Genomic DNA, 16646 nt, shown 5'->3' on the forward strand with positions numbered 1-16646 from the left:
GCGGAGGCGGCCTGGGGCCCTGTGCTGGGTGCTAATTCATTAGTCAAAATATTTCTTTTTTTTTTTTTAAAGGAGAGAAAGGAAGAACAAAAAAGCCAAGTTTCTCATTTGCAAGTTAATTAGCCTAATTATGTCTAATTAAGAGCTCCCCGCACCATGCGGATCACCAATGAGGCGCCACCGTCACCCGCTCCCTGCCTGCGCTCCCGGGGCCGGCGATGGACTGCACTGCAGCGGCACCCGCAGAGAGCGGCCCTGCCTGGCGCAGCCCCCCAGGAGCCGCTGCCTTGGCCTCGGTTGCCCCCGCGTCCCACAGAAACCGGCTCCTCCACGATCCTGCCCCAGAGCAGGGGCTTCGTGGGGACCCGGAGCCACGGGCTGAGCTGCGAGGGGGTCTGGAGAGCGTGTGCCGAAGCCAGCGGCGTGGCCCGCACCTCCCGGGGGGCCAGCGTGAAGCAGGGGGCACAGGGCAGGGCTCCCTGACTTGCCCCTGCCTGGACTAGGTGCAACGGGGGGCCTAGAGCAAGAGCCACCACCTCCACCCCCTCTGATGCCCATGGGCACGCGTGCTCTGGTGCAACGGCTCGGGTCTGGTGGCGCGGGCAGGAAAGCGGCGGGGATGCCCTGCTCCAGCTCAGGAAGGAGCGAAAGGGCTGTCGGTAAACGGAGAATTTATCGGTGCCTGAAAGTAGCTGAGCAGATGGTGATAGATTTAGGAGGACACAAGCTGCTCCAAGCTCTTCAGCCCCTCCAGTAAATTATGCTCGGCCGGCGGAGATTTATGGGGCGCGGGGCCAGCCTCCCCCTGCCGTGCGCCGCCAGGGCTGCCCCACGGGAGGGGACAGCAAAGAGTTCAGCCCTGGGCAGTTGCTGCCAGGAGTGCTGAGGCCTGGCCGAGGACCCGGGACTTGCCTTGGAGGGGCAGGATCCTGCTCCCTGGGGCGCCCGATGCGGCGACGGGCACGCGGTCCCCTCGGAGCTGCGTGCCCACATCCCAGCATCGTGCCCCGGCCGCCCCGTGTCCGCCTAGCGCGGTGCCAGCCCTGCCTGGGTCCCGAGGGCCGGCGCTCGCGCAGAGCGCCCCGCCGCCCGCCCCGCCGCGCAATAAAGGAAACAGCTGCCGGCGGGCGCGGAGCAGCAGCGGCAATCATGTCAGTTGATGTGTCATTTTCTACTCGGGTAACGCGCGCCGTGACGGATCGCTGCACGGAGACGCGCTGGAAATCATGACAGAGTGTGCTTTGCCAGCCCCGCGCTCCAGCGAAGGGGACCAGGCCCGCCGCGCCGCTGCTTTCCTTTATGGCGCGGTGCACCCTGCATGGCACGGCTGCCAGGCCCCATGTGCCGCTCGCGGACCCCTCTCCCTCCCATGCCCCCAGAGAGGCCGGAGGGAGGTTTGCAGGGCAGGAAGGGGCCGAGGCTTGCGCTGCCTGGGCGGACGACGGCACGCTCAGATGCTGGCTGCCCCTTGGATCTGCGCTGGGCCTGGGCTCGGGGCTGATGTGGCCACGCAGAAGCCCCGGGCTTGGCCCCCAACTCCCACCCGTTGCTGTCGGCAGGCAGGCGCTGCACTGCCGGGCCCTGAGGGGAGCTCCACAGCTCTCCTGGACTCAGGACCGCTCTGCCGGGGTCGGGAAGCACCCGGGGCGCTCCCTGGTTGCCCCACGGATGCTGGCAGTGCCCACGGCCGTGGTGGAGGGCCAGCCTGTCCCGCACACCCGGGCCCAGGTATCCACCAGCCGGTCCCAGCAAAAGCCCTGCAGCCCCGGGGAGGCGGGTCACAGCTGCTCCTGTGAACTCCTTGCTCAGACTGGGGCTCCTTCCAGCACTTGCCTCACCGCTTTAATAGGCTGCTGGTGCCAGCGATCGCATTTCAGCAGCGCGGCCTGGAGCGAATCCTGCTGAGTCTGTGCAAACCCAATTTGTAATATCTGCGCAGCGCAGACAGCACAGGGAGGCCGTGGGGGCTGCCTCAGCCCAGGCCAGCGCCCGCCCGGGGGCTCTGGGCGCCACGGAAGAGGCCGAGGGTGCCTGGCTCGGTCTGGCGAGGGGCTGGGGACGTCCCCCCAGGCCTCCGGCACAAGCCTGCCCATCAGAGCCAGGCCTTGGCTGCATCTGTGCCGCACGGTAACCAGAGCTGGGCTTGGACTGGTACCAGCTCCATCCCAGTCCGCGCCAGCCCTGCCCGCGGAGGCAAGACACAGCTACCCATCACCCACCCTCGCCGCTCAGCTGACCTGAGCTCACCCCGGCCCGGGGGGGCAAGGAGGTGCTGGTCCCATCAGGCAGCCACATCGGCCCCTGCGGGCCAAGCTCAGGGTGTCCTGCCCGTGCAGGGGCTAGAGGCTCAGGCAGTGCCCAGTCCCATAGCGCAGCAGGCTGGTCGTCCTGCCTCGGGGAGCACCCCTCCCATGGATGCAGCCAGGCCTGCACACGTGCACAGGGGGCCCTGTCCATGCACACATCCCACCTCCTCACATGTGTGCCCTTTCCATGCATACATCCCCATGCTCACACATGTGCCCTGTCCATGAACACCCCCACACTCATACATGTGGCATGTCCATGCACACATGCCCCCTGCTCACATGCCATGTCCATGAACACCTCCCCCACGCTCACAATTCTGCCCTATGCCTGTACACATCCTCCATGTTCACCCATGTGCCCTGTCCATGCACACCTCCCTGCTGCACACCTGCAGTGGCACACACAGCACTGTGCTCTGGCCTGCCCAGGGGTGTTTGCACACCCGTGAGTCCCCAGGCCTGTCTGTGCACACCCCTCCAGCACCCTGGGCCACATGGTGATGAAGCTGCATCAAGCAGGACATGAAAGGCTCCACTGCAGCTCTGAAGCCCGAGGAAGAGCCAGTCTGGATTGGAGCCCAGGCCCCGACGTCCCTCGTGCTTCTCCCCTCCAGAGCACGCCATCGTCTGCCCCAGGCGCTCCCAGCCCCTCCACCAGCCCTCGGCCCAGCCAGAGCCCCCTCGTTCCCCTTTCTGAGCAGCGAGCTGGGGCTGCCCCTGGCCTCACGCCAGCCCCCACCCAGGTGCATCTCATCTGCTTTCCAGACGGCAGCTGTGCCCGGAGCCGGACCCCGCAGGGGTGCCAGCGCTGGCACCCAGGGCCCTGCCCTGAGCTCACAGCGGTCCAGGCCCTGCTGCTCCACGAGGGCTGCATCCCCTGGCTGCCCACGCCGTTCGCAGACCCTCCGGCCCCGGGAGCAGAGAGGAGACAGACCAGGGACCCTGCCCCGAGGACAGGAGCACGCGCTTCTCTGCGCTTGGAAAGCCGCAGCCCCCGGCCTGTCTCCCCGCAGCGAGCAGATGCTGCAAACCTGCCTTGCTGCCTTCCAGCACGTTGATAAACACTTGGTTGCCGTAATGCGCTCCTGGCTTTGCTGCGGAGCCGCAGGCGCTGGGTGCGGGGCGGCAGGTGGTCGTGGGAATTACCCCTTCTGCTTTGTTCGCACACATCCCACCGCGCCTGGCAGTGACACCTGAACCAGCAACGTGGCTGTGGCATCTCACTGAGTCCCGGCACTCGCCCATCCCTCTGGTACTGAAATCAGGATAGACCCATTAACCGAGCACCATCAGCCAGCACTGGCCTAACGTGTTGCTTCTGGGGGGGAAAATGAGCTGCACAGACGCTCGGACGAATACCGGAACATGCACGAGCAGGATCGTCCCTGGCCTCCACCCTTCCCCGCACTGCGCTGGGCCTGTGATGGGGACCGTAGTGTCCCCCGGTGCCAAGTGGGACCCAGGGAGGAAGGTGGAAGGCACCTGAGGGTGCCAGGGCTCGGCGCAGGATGACAAGGGAGCTAGGTAAGGGCTTTACCCTGGTTTCAAGCAGTGCCCAACGGGCTGCTCCAGGGGCTTTCTGAGCCAGGCCGGGAGTGACCGAGGGCCCCAGCACAGAGGCTTTTCCACGCCCCACACCTTCCCCAGATGCCCACAGCTTTCATGCAGTGCCACGGAGGCCCCGTGCCCGGTGCCCCTTTGCAGTTACGTTTCAACTACTTTTTCGCGGCGCCTGCCCGCTCCGTGCAACGGAGGTCTCTCCCTCCGGCACTCGAGGTCTCGACAAATGGGGTGACGAGCCCTCCCAAGAGCTCATGGCATTCCCGCCAGCACCCGGTTCCCAGCCCCAGCCCCGCTGCCAAAATTTTTGAACACCCCGTCCCCACCCCCTGGCTCCAGGCACCACGTTCCTGAAGCAGGGAACTGCGGCTGAGCGTGACGGGAGCCAGGCTGGCGGTGTCTCCGCGCAGTGCGTCTGATGGATTCGCACCACGACGAGCGCTGTGCAACGCGGCTCCTGGCGCCGGGGACGCAGGACGGCAGCGCAGCTGCTCTTGGGGAGCGGATCTGAGGGAGCGGCGAGAAGCCTGCAGCCGCCGTTGATGAGCTATTCACAAGCAGCGCAGCTCGACCCGCAGCTGGGATGTTCCCGGCGCAGCCACGCGGTGCAGGCAACTTCCTTGCGTGGCCACCCCAGGGCCTCACCCGCCGCTGCCACGAGGCTGCTTGCGTGGGGGCGCAGGGCGTCCTTCCAGCAGCTGCACTCCTGGCAGGGGTCCGCCAGCTGGGGAGGCCGTGGCCTGGTCCCACCCCGGGCTGAACATGAGACACTCGCACTGTGGCTCACGCGGTGGGACGGGGCGTTGCTGTAGCTGCTGTGTGCAGGCTGTCGGGGGGATACCCCCCACAGCGTGGTCACCTGATCTTTATGGGGGTGCGACAAGGCTTGAAATCCCACCCGCCGGCCTCTCCGAGCAGGCAGGGGTGCAAGCACATTGCACATGCACACACGCGCACGCACACACTTACACACATGCTCATGTCTCTATGCACACGTTCTGGCACAGCTTTCCACACACACACACACACACACACGTCCCTACACACACATGCTCATGTCTCTATGCACACATAGCGGCACACAGCTTTACACACACACACGTCTCTACACATATGTACACACATGTCCATGTCTGAACACGTACTGGCACACAGCTTTACAGACACACACAAGCATCTATACCTATGTGCACGCACATGCTCACATCTCTATGCACACATGAAGGCACACAGCTTCACACACACACACACACCTCTAGACATACAAACACACGTGTTCACATCTTTACACACATATAGAGGCACACAGCTTCACACATGTGCACACACGCGTCTCTATACATACATATACACATCTCTATGCATACATCCAGGCACAAAGCTTTACACCCCCCCCACATATGTACACATATGCTCACATCACTGTGCACACATCCAGGCATGCAGCTTTACACAAACACACACCTCTATACATGCACACTCACAGGATGCAGAGACATGCCAAAACTTCACAGACGTGTTTCTTGCACAAATGCCGACTGCCTGCCTTTCTGTGACCCCTCGGTACACAGGTCTCCACAAAAGAAAACAAGTGTGATCCCCTGTGCGGGAGCACACCCGTCCGTGCGTGGCAGGCACAGCTCCCGGGGGCCAGGCACTGTGCGCCTGCTTGCAGACGGCATCATGAGAGTGTGCGTTGCACACGGGTTTACTGATGCACTTTGCAGGTAAAATCCGGAGCAAATCCCAAACAGGAACCCATGGGGCCCAGCAAGGAGCCTGGTCTCCAGACCGCAATGGCAGGGCAGTTCCTGGCACGGGCAGCCCTAGGAAGGGTTCGGAGGGAGCCTGTGGCTCAGGCCTCACGGCCCTTACCTGGCCCCCTTCTCACACGACCCCTGCGCTGTGCACAGCTCCACGGAGCCCCCGAGTGCAGCGTCTCAGCACGGCCAAGCCCGGGGACTGGGGTGGGTTTGGGGCCATTCTCCGGGTCTCTTTGTGGAGCCAACCCCAACCCTCCCCTCTTCCCAACCCGAGCAGCAGGAGGTTCCCAGGGGAGCGAAGAGGGGCTCTGAGCCCTGGGTCCAAGCACAAGAGGACGGGCAAGGAAAGAAGGGGCCTGGGAGCCATGCCCATGCGGCAAGACCCCCCACCCCACTCCACCGCACGCGGCCATCGCTGCCAGCCTGCAGCTTGCACACTGAGATCCCGAGAGTCTCTCCAGATGGGCAGAGCCCTAACTGAGGATCCCACTGTGAAACGAAGCCCCCCCAGGCCTCTCAATTCCCTGCATGGCGGCTCCATTCGGGGCACCCTTCAGCGCATCCTTACGGTGATGGGGGAGGTAGGGGCAGCTCCTGGGTGATACCAGCGGGCGCCAGGCTTTGCTGCAGGGCCCTCAGGATGGGGCGGCGAGCCCAGGCCCTGCTCAGCCCCGCTGTGCCCTGCCTCCGGCCTGCATCCGGCCTGCAGCTCAGCGCGGGCTGGGCACGGGCACGGGTGCAGCCTGCAGTAGCACCACAGCCGCGAGAGCCCCCTCCGCAAGCACCAGGCCCTGGGCTGGACCAAATGCAGGCGGGTCCCCAGCCCCTTGCACTCCTCCCAGTCCGGCTCTTAGAAAATGGGCATGGAAACAAAACCAATGCTGCCCCTTCCCTCCCCGAGAGGAAGCAGGACCCCGGCCAGGAGAGGGGTCAAGACCCCCTGGATGCACGCCCGGAGCTGCGAGCCCGGATGGGAGATGGGGTCTCCACTGCAGTGCACAGGCTCGGGGAGGAAATGCTTCCCCAGGGCCTCCCAGCACCGGTACAGGGACCAGCCCCGAGGCAGGGAGACCCGCTGGGAAGTTGGGGACCTTGGCTAGCAGGGCAGGGGGTGAGCCGGAGCCCCTGGGCACAGCTGCAGCGCCGGCTGCCTGCCGCTCCACCCCACGCAGGGCACACGCACATTCGTGCTCGGTGTGTGCACATGCACGCGGACATGCGTAGCTGCACATGTATGACGGACCTGTCTCTCGCACGCATGGCTTTCCCCTGCTTCATCACCCGTGCCAGCCGGATTTTAAAAGTTGCGAGCAAACGATCCCCCTCGTTCCTGCCCAGCGGGAGCAGCTTAACGACGCTGCCTGCCGCACCGTGCCGGCAGCCAGCAGCGCAGCCCCTCTCCTGCCCCGGCGCCCGGCCGCGCCAACCTGCGCCGGGACACGAGAGACGTGCCAGCCTGCCACGCGGGCTGGGCAGGGAGAGGTCAAGCCCTGACTTTTGGCGTGGAGGGCACCGGCCAGAGAGCACGTGCCAAGTTCAAAGCAAAAGAGGGGCGCTTACCTGTTGGAGGTAGAGGAAGGCCGGCGGGCAGGGCAGGGAGGGAGGAAGCATGCCTGAATTGGAGACGAGGAGACAGCCCGAGTTCGCCATGGAGCACAGCATGTGGCGGCAGGTCGCCTTGGAGCTGCTTGCCGGCCGTTTCGTCCTCTTCCCGACACTCTGCCGATGCTCGTCCTTCCTTCCTTCCCTCCTCCTCTCCGCCGCGGTCCCTCCTCTCGGGTCCCCTTGCGGTGCCGCTCAGGAGGGAGGCATCTGCGGCGCGCCGGCCGTGCTCCCTGCGCGGACGATGGAGGAACAATGCTCGCCTCTACTTTGGTGCCATTAGACGCTGGCACCAAATGAATGGTCTGCAAAGGGTGTGTGTGAGCGGAGAGGGGGAGGAGGCAGAGGCGGAGGATGAAGGGTGGGAGGGGGCGTCCCCTGTGCATTCAGGCATCAACCGGAGCTCGGGATAAAATGAAGAGAATCCATAATGACACGAGAACAGCTGATCCCGCACTTAACCCCTGCGCGGCCGCAGCGTGCTGGCAGCCGGCTCTGCCCAGCCGCCGCGCGGAGACGGGCATGCGGCTGCGCTGGGCTGATGCCTGGCTGGGAAGGAGCGGGCTTTGCAGGCGGGCAAGGAAGGAGAGCTCTTGCCGGGAGTTTCGGCGATGCAACACAGGCACGCGCACCAGGGAAAGGCTGCTGCTGCGTGGAGCAGGGGCCTTCGCGCCCGCCACGCGGCCCTGGGCCCTGGGCTGGGGCCACGCCGACGGGGACAGGGGCTCCCCCAATGGGCACAGCATCGCACCCCACCAAGGCACGCGTGCAGCCACCCACCGTCACGCTGGCTGCATGGCTGCATGCCCGCATGCAGGAACGCAGCCTGGCGGGCCGGCCTGCACAGACTCGCTCTGCCCCAGAGGCACGCTCACCTGCTCGCAGGCGCACCAGGCGGACTGCCACACGTTGCACACGGGCCGTGCCCCCGCAGACACGCATGCACAGCCAGGGACGCCAGCCACCTGCTCTTTGGCACGGTCTGCGGTGACCGCATCACGCCCACGGGCTGCACGGCTTTTTCCAAGCAAGCAGAGAGAAATCTCAGCTCCCCAGGCAGCGCCTGTGCCCAGCAGCCTGGAGGCAACACTGCTGCCCCGTGGCTGCCCGGCGACCTTCGCCAGCAGGGCAGGGCCCTGAGGAGCTCAGTGCTGCAATGCAATGCGGCGGGGGCCCCCGCACTGCTCCCCAGGGCCAGTGCCCCTCTGCCGAGGGTGTCCTGGCATGCTGCGGAGCTGAAACCACCTGACGCTGCCTCCCACCCGCCCTCGTCGTGGTACGACACGCGGCCAGCCCGTGATCCAATGCAACCACCAGCTGCAGCAAAAGCAGACGGGGCCTTTGGCTTTCACCTCGGCAGGGCTCCCATTCCCCCTGGCCTGGGCTCAGGCGCGCAGAGTTTGGATCCTGGACTGCCGCTGTCGGAGCAGATAGTCCCAAACCAATCACACGTGTACGGCTGTCCTGGCTAGCGCGGTGACACCCGTGTGCTTGTGTGTGTGTGCGTGTGTGCATGCAGGAGAGACATGTGCTTCGGGCCCTACGCAGCTCATCCCCTCCTCGCCTGGCCCTTGCCTCTTCTGCAGCCACTGCCGTTATCTGAAGCCCAGACAAGGCTGGGCCCAGAGCTCGCGCAGCCCCTCACATTGGGGGGTCCCCTGCAACGGGCCCAGGAGGGGGTCTCTGCCTGGACAGCCCTGGCACGGAGATCCTGTCACCGGCGTTGCTAGTGAAGGGTTGTGGTGCCGGCAGAGCTCAGCGTCAGGACTGCGGGCAGCTGCTGAGGTGCCCAAACGGGGCAGGAAACCCAACCCCAGGCTCCATTCGGGTGCCATCAGGGCCAAGGGCAGGGCTGTGCCAGCTGCCGCGGGCTCCGTGTGTCCCCAGGAGCCCCCAGCCTGCGAGCAGCCCCATGCTGAGCATCCCCAGATGCAGCCGTGCTGCAGTGTCCCGGTGCGTCCGCGCTGGTTCTGGTTTGCTGCAGATACGCGGCAGCAACGCGTGGATCCGCCGCTGGCCCCAGGCAGCAGAACCTGCCTCCCGGGACCGACGGGGGCTAAGCAGCGCCAATGAAAGCACGTCCCGAGCACGTCTGTGGGCGCTGGGCACAGGGAAGTGGATGCATTTCGTGCAGGGGGGCTTGCAGACGGGAGATGAGCACCCAGAGCAATGGCACGGGCAGACTGCCCTTGCAGTGGCAAAAGCACCCCCTGCCCTCACTCAGCCAGGCAGCCCCCAGCCCCCGGCGCACAGACCCGCTGCGCTCTGCCTCCCTCTCCTCCAGGCTGGACAACCACTGCTCTCCTGAGCTCAGGCTGGACCACGCCAGGAGCCCAACACTAACCTGCCCTGCAGAGAGCCAAGGGTCCCAGCACTGCCCCTCCAGCCCCCGGGCCAAACGCCCCCAGCTCAGCTCCTGCAGGCTCCCCGGGGTGCCCTGCGCATGTCTGGCCCAGCCCCTGCCACAGGGCAGCGGGAAGCCCTGGCCTCCAGCGCACGCACCCTGCCTCCGGCCTGGGCTACCGGGAGCCTGGCAGGAAGGGACGTGCAAGGGGGGGCGCTCAGACAGCTCCAGGCTCAGCCTGCAGCAGGGACGAGAACGAAGGCTGCCGGGGAGGGGGTCTGGAGAGCTGCCCGCCTGGACCCCGCGCGGGGCGTGCAGAAGGGAAGCCCTCAGGATGCCCCAGCCCCATCCCTCTGGCCAGCCCTGGGCACCGGGGCTTTCCGGTGGGGCCATGGGGCTCTGAGGACCACGCCTGGTGCTTCCTGCCCATGCCGTGCGGTGGTGCAATGCATGGCCAGACCGCACGCACAAGGAGACGCAGACTGGCGCACGGGGCCCCGAGTGCCCGGGATGGCAGTGACTCCAGGATGCTCTTTCCTGGTGCAACAAGCCTCTCCTGCAGGGTCTCGTGGCGGCAGCGCAAGAGTCCAGGTAGGAAAGGCCAAGGAGCTTGGGGTCCCCCTAAGTGGCAGGGGCTGGCATGCATGTGTGGGCACGCCTCACTCGCAGCTCCCCACCCCTGCTCTGGCACAATGCCCCCGGAAGCGGGGAGCCAGGCAGGCCCTTGCCCCCCACCCCTGCAGGCACCTGGATCCAGCCCCTCGCAGGGGTCCCTGCTGCAGGATGCAGCCGGCCAGTCCCCTCTGGACGCTGAATCAGAAACCAAGTGACCGCCACAGCTGCCTTCCTGCCACCAGCTCTCACCCTATGCTGCCAGTGCACCCACCAGCCACAGCAAAAGGACACGGGGCCTTTGGCATTCACCGCAGCAGTGTTTGGCGTCCCCCAGCTCTGCGTTATGGCCGGATCTGCTGGGAGCGCGCTGAGCTCCCTCAGGAGCTCCTACAATTACACTCCGACCCCAAACTGCAGTCACTCAAATCAGCAAAGCCATGCCGTTCGGCCCGGCTGCAGCATTAGGGCAAGCCTGTCCTGGCTGCCCCCAAACAGCAATAGGCCACCTCTGTCCCATCCTCACCGAGGCACCAGGCCTCGCAACGGGCCCAGCGCCTGCTGTGCCCCCACATCAGCACAGCCACGTCGTCGCCAGAACCCTTGAGAGGGGGTGAAACATCCGGGGGTTGTTCATGTGCAAGCCTGCCACCACCAACATACGCTGTCACCTGCTCGCACACCCACAGTGCACAGACGGGGCGATTTCTACGTGTAAGAACGAATGGACGCTGCCCTGACATTCAGGACACGGCCGCGATGCTCTGTCGCTGACCCTGGCATTGCTGTTCGCAGAAGCAACATTTTGGAAACCGTTTGAACAGGGACAAGCAGTGCCCCGGGTGAAGTCCAGCTCCCGCAGGGACTTTCTTATCCCGTTACCTGCCTTAGCCCTCGTTCCTGCGGGCTCCCGGCTTGTCAGCACCAGCTCCCTCCCTTCCCACCTTGGGTATCGAAGCCACTTGCTCCATCTCACACACTGCCCCGTGCTCGTCCCTTCACAGCCCTTCATGAAGTGAGCCCGAGCGTGCAAATGCTTGTGCTCTCCATATACCTTACTGAGTCAGCCCAGAAGGTGCAGATCCCCCTGCAGAGTCCCCTCTGGCTCAGGGCTGCTCCCGCTTCTCCGCCAGCCCTGCCCGGGGCCCGGGACGCAGGGCGCGCGTGGGGCCGACCGGGGCTGCGCTGGCTGTGGCTGCCAGGCCGCAGGCTTCCAGCAGGGGTGCGAGCAGGCCCGCGAGCTTGGTGGAGACGCAGCATCCTCCAGCCCACACCCTGCAGGCCAGAGCCTCCAAAGCCCGTGGGTCGGCTCCCCAGAGCCCCCGGGGCTCTGCCCACCCCAGGAGCTTGTGCTGCAGCCCAGCACAGCCCCGGGACCAGCACCGTCTCCCTGGGAGGGAAGTTTATTTATCTGTTTAATTAAGACGCGTTCACCAGGCGCACGGAGCCCGTCCCATCTGTCTCACTTACAGCCGCGTCCCAGTAAAATTAAAGCTAATAAATATCTGAGGAAGGGAAGCAAAGGGCATGGGCATGGGGAGGCAGGAGCTGCGCAGGGCTGCGGTGCTCTGCACGGCTGGGCCGGCGCAGCGCGGCCCCCTCGCTTCCACATATCAGCTCTCCTGTTCCCCGGGTTTACTGGCTCCAGAAGCACCCTGGAGGCCCCTGTGCTCTGCCTGCTGCAGCAGGGAGCTCGGCGCTGCGCAGGGAGGAAGGAGTTGCTCTGGCTGCCAGCCCCCACCCTGGCAGCGCAGCCCCGTGGGGCCTTGCTGGAGCAAGAGACGTAATGTCTCTACCCGGCACCGGCACTATGGGAGGCATCGCCCGGCTCCTTGCTGCAGCAGGCATTTGCAAGTCAGGCCTGAGGCAAGAGCTTCAGCAGGAGGACACCAAGGTCTTTCCCGCTCTCTGCTACTTGTGCCTGGCATGGCCTCGGTCAAGTCACTCAGCCTCTGCTTCCCTCCGGGGCCAGCCCTGCTCGCTGCCCAGGGTGCACACCCAAGGGTGCCAGGCGCACCAAGCGGCGTGGCTTGCATGAAGTCACAGGCTCCAGATGCTGCCTGCAAAGGGGTGCATGCCCTGGCATGGCTGCAGTCAGCCTCGGTCTGCTCCGCCTGCCCCTGCAGCATGCTCTGGATCATGTTGCCAGTCCCCAGAGGGGGATCCTGGTGGCAGCACTGGTCAAGCCATGTGCAGACCCGGGGCGATGGGTCCGGACGATGGGGCACAGGCCCTGGGAGACTGTCCCCGTGGGCATCACGCAGAGTGACAGGGAAGACACGGCACGCCAGGAGCAGACCCCGCAGCCACCAGGATGCAGCGCAGGTGTCTCTTCCTCCCCTCCGCCCACTCCAGAGTGCCCTGAAGCCAAGGCTTTCATTAATTAAAAGCTCATTAGGAGCTGGATGTAGATGTAAAGAACTGACACGAGGGCTGACGACAGCTCCAAGCTGCTTTGGGACAAGGCAGCACCGACGGTGCTCTGCCAGGGAGAGGAAGCCCGAGTGTTGCTTCCCACATCTGCAGACACGGGGACCTGGCCACGGTGGGCACCCCAGGGCGGAGGCTGACAGAAGGGCCCCAGGCAGAGCTAGGCCGGGTCCGTGGGAGATGCCCGTGTGCAGGGCCTGTCTGCACGGCCGGTCCAGCCGTGCTCAGCGAGACACGGAGGGTGCCCGTGCTGCGCCCAGCTCCTCACCCCGCATCCGTACCTGATGGCGCTGAGTGCAGGGTGCTCCTTGAGAGCATCTCCACTGCAATGCACCCAGCGAGACAGGGCACGCAGCTGGCGGCACGGGGGGCCGCACGCCGGGAGCTGTAGCTCCGCTGCCTGCTTTGCCTGTGGACAGGCAGGCTGGACGCGGAAAGGACGTCAGATGCCTTTCACCGCGGGACAGGGGCAGCGTCTGCCTCTGCGTTGGGGGAGTTGGGGAGGGAGGGCCACGCTGGGCAGGGGGCAGATGCTGGCGGCTGTGGAGGGGCAGGAGGGGAGGAGGTGAAGGCCCCCTGCGCCGAGCGGCTGCACCGAGCCCCTGGGAGCTGCCTTCGTGGCTCTGCCTGGCTCCCGGGCCTCCCATAGAGAGCCAAGGGGAAAGCCCCTCTGCTTCCGCCGTGGCACCGCTTCCTTTCCTCCCTCCCTCGCGAGCGCTCTCCAGCAACCCCAGAGAGCACGCGGGGGTTGCAGAGAGTGGCGGGCCTCTTTCCTGGCACTGCCCTGCGCTCCCGGGCGCTGACCGGACACCAGACCCCTGCAGCCCCCCCACTCGGCCCCGCGGTCACGGGCAGCGTGCAAGCAGCAGTGACGTCACCGCATTGGACGGCGACCAGGATCTGGGGCAGCGGCAGCAGCGAGGGGAGCAGGAATGCAGAGGAAGCGCATGAAAGTTTAATGGGAACCAGGGAAAATATCATCTCATCTCCACACTGCCCGAATGCTGCACGGCTGGAGACGGACCCCTCCCCACCGGCACAGGGCTTGCGGGCACAGGCCCATGCCGGGGCACGGGCAGGAACACCCCGCAGGAGTCCTCACCCCGGGCAGCCGGCACTGCCAGGCAAGACCCCGACCCTGGGGCGAGGGCCCAGCCCCACAGCCCACCAGGGAGCTGGGGCACCTCGCGCTGCGCAGCCCGCAGGCCTGGAGGCAGCAGGGGCTGGGCACCCAGGGGTGCTGGGCCCTGGCACTCTGCCCCAGCACCATGGCGACAGGGGGTGCCATTGAGGTACCCGCCTGCGGGCAGACACAGGGCAGGGCTCAGCACCTCCACCTTCCCCACCCCCAATGCCCCTGCCCTTGCCAGCCCCCAGCTCCCGTGGGCAGGACTCCTTCCCTGCTCCTCTCCCCCCCCTTCCTGCACCCTGGAGAGGAGGGGAGAGTGCCCGGCCCTCGGCGCCCGCTGTGCTAGCGTGCTGGGGTCAGGCCATGCAGGCCCAGGGTTGCACTGAATACAGGAGTCCAGAGTCAGCCCCTTGGCGGGTGCAGCGTGCGAGAGGGGTGGCACGTCCCCGAGGGGTCAACTGCTGTCCCACAGGGGTGCAGACCGCGCGTGCACGTGCAGGACAGCGAACGACGGAGCCAGTCACGTGGCTGAGGTGGTGGGAAGCCGACGGGATGAGTGGGCAGGTGCCACACAGCTGCACGGGCACAGGGGCAGGACGAGCTCCGGGACTGGCAGCGCCACCTCGGTACCCAGCTCTTTACATGCACAGACAGGACGTTTGTGCCCACCCAGCTCCATGGGCTCCCAATTTTGCAATCATTAGACACCTCCTGCCTCCACCGCACTTATCAAGGCACCAACAATTGCCGTTACACTGAAGACACTTTGCCCTGGCATCTCCGCCGGGCACGGTGGCAGTTCCCGAGCCACCCGCCGGGGCGACCACGACGCCCGCTGCATAAGGAAGCCGGCCCCTGGGCTTTCCGCACCGCGTGACGGGGACACCCCTGCCCAGCCGACTCCGGAGCCGCAGCCAGGCCACACCGTGGCCCCACGGCTTGCACTCTGCAGCCGCTCCGCTTTGCGGCCTGAACAGTACGTGGCTCAGGAGCGGGAGTCCTCCCACCAGCACGGCCACCCACCCCCGCGGCTGTAAACTTCTGGAGCAAACCCCTCCCGCCCCACCCGCGCCGGCCCGGCTGCCCCAGCCAGAGCAGGACCGGGGGCCTCTCCCTGCGTCTCCCGGGGTGGATGACGAGGCGGCTGCGTGCCCAGCGCCTGCGGAGAGCCCCGAGGGCACCGGAGCGCTTGCCCTGACCCCCTGCCTGCCCGGACAGAGACCCCGGGATGCACGGCTCCCTCTGCCCTGCCCCACGGACCCGGTGCCACGGTCCCATCCTGCTGCTTTGGGTGCGCTGTGCTCTCCCCCGGCGCGGGGCCTGAGCCCCTGGGACGACTGGGCTGGAGATGCTCTCTGATGGGCAGCCCCCTCCCCTTGCAGCTCCCTTCCCCTTGTCTGCTGGGGCCAGGCGAGGTGCCTGCCCCTAATGCCCCCCATGCAGAGCCCACAGGCTGGGATGCCCCCAGGACAGGAATGCAGCCAGCCCCCAGCACGGCCACGGCTGCCACGGGAGAGTGGGCATCGGGGGCACGGAGACCCACGCACAGGCCCTGGGCTGAGGGGCAGGCTGCACAAGGGTCAGGCCAGCGCGAACCCTGTCCCTGCAACCTCCCCTGCCCTCGGCAGTGCCCTGCACGGGCAAAGCCCCCGCCCAGGCCGTGCCAGGCTGGTTCGGGGATGCTCTGCCCAGCCCTGCTTTCGCTCCGGCCTGCCTGGCTGGTGCCGCTCCTGTGCCACGCTGGCGGCGATGCCCCCCTCTCTAGCTCTGCATGGTGAGGCTCGTGCTCGGCTCCTGGCTCCTGCGGGCCCCTTCCAGCCTCTCTGGAAGCAGCTGGGGCACAAGCCCCTCGGGAGGGGGTGCCAGGCCGCAGGGGGAAGACAGCGGGCAGCTGCCTGCCTCCGCCTGGATGCCGCTGGTCTCCGAGACCCCTTCCCCAGCGCAAGCACGGCCGGGCTCGCCCGGGGCACGAGGCCGCTGGGAGCAAGCCAGGCAGCAGGGCCCAGCTCGATGCAGCTTCTCGCTGCCGCTTGCCCTGCGACCCCAACTCCCCTTGCTCCGGGGAGCGGGGCTGGGCCTGCTGCAGCGAGACCCCACGGGGAGGCTACCTGCCTGCTCCCAGGTGCCCTGCGCAGCAGCCCGAGGCAGAGGCCGTGGGTCAGGGCGTCCCGGGGGCCCTCAGCTCACGCCTGCCCCCAGGCCCGAGCTGCCCTCGCCCGGGAGGGGAGACACAGGTCCTCTCCCGGCTCCCCAGGCCTGCCTCCAGCGGGCAGACACCTGATCCTCCCCGGCTGCCCGGAGGAGGGGAGGATTTCCCTGGGAGGCAGCAAAGCTCCCGCGGCCGAAAGCAGGAGCCGTGGGATGCGCCCCAGCCCAGCGCGAGGGGAGAAGCCCCGCGGGGCGGTACCTACCCAGAAATACATCATCATGTTGGCGGCAGGGGCAGGCAGGGGCTCCCTCGGTGCCGCGGGGAGAGGCAGGCAGTGGGACGTGGGGCTCCCCGGCGGTCTCGTGGCCCCCAGGGCCCCTCGGCTGGCCCGGGCCGGTCCCTCACTGGCACTGCTGGGTCGCTCGCCGCGGGCCGCCACGCGCTCTGGGGCTGGCCATCGGGGTCCGGCGCTGCGCGGTCCGCCTCCGGACACGAGGGCCGGAGAGAGGAGCCTGCTTCGGGCAGGGGAAAGGGAGCCGTCGCAGGGGAGCTCGCTCAGCGGTGTGAAGCGGGGAGGGACCGAAAGACAAATCCCCTCTGTTGTCTCGAAGAGGAAGGAGGCCAGGAGAGGCTGGAGCCGCTCCTCCCGCAGAGGCAGAGCGGCCGGCGCGGCGCAGCGGGAGCGCAGGTCCGGAGGGAGGCCAGCGGCCGGCCGGGGCCACGCGCGGCGTGGCGGGGGCAGGCAGGC

The 16646-nt window shown here is 66.7% G+C and overlaps 1 protein-coding gene across 6 annotated transcripts in view; it reads right to left on the minus strand.

The window, feature by feature from the left end:
• RBFOX3 (RNA binding protein, fox-1 homolog 3) overlaps positions 1 to 16646 on the minus strand; it is a 146141-nt gene that overhangs the window by 17462 nt on the left and 112033 nt on the right. The window contains exon 1 of one of the 6 annotated variants that reach the window (XM_019542253.1): positions 7193 to 7652. The exons of 4 other annotated variants lie outside the window; for them this stretch is intronic. In XM_019542253.1, coding sequence (XP_019397798.1) covers positions 7193 to 7294 — 102 coding nt within the window. In that variant the 5' untranslated portion in view covers positions 7295 to 7652. Of the gene's footprint in view, positions 1 to 7192; positions 7653 to 16646 lie in introns of those variants that run through there. One more of the 6 variants, XM_019542254.1, reaches the window with a different exon arrangement.

This window comes from Crocodylus porosus, unplaced genomic scaffold (assembly GCF_001723895.1).
Source record: "Crocodylus porosus isolate Cpor-Errol unplaced genomic scaffold, CroPor_comp1, whole genome shotgun sequence".
NCBI lineage: Eukaryota > Metazoa > Chordata > Crocodylia > Crocodylidae > Crocodylus > Crocodylus porosus.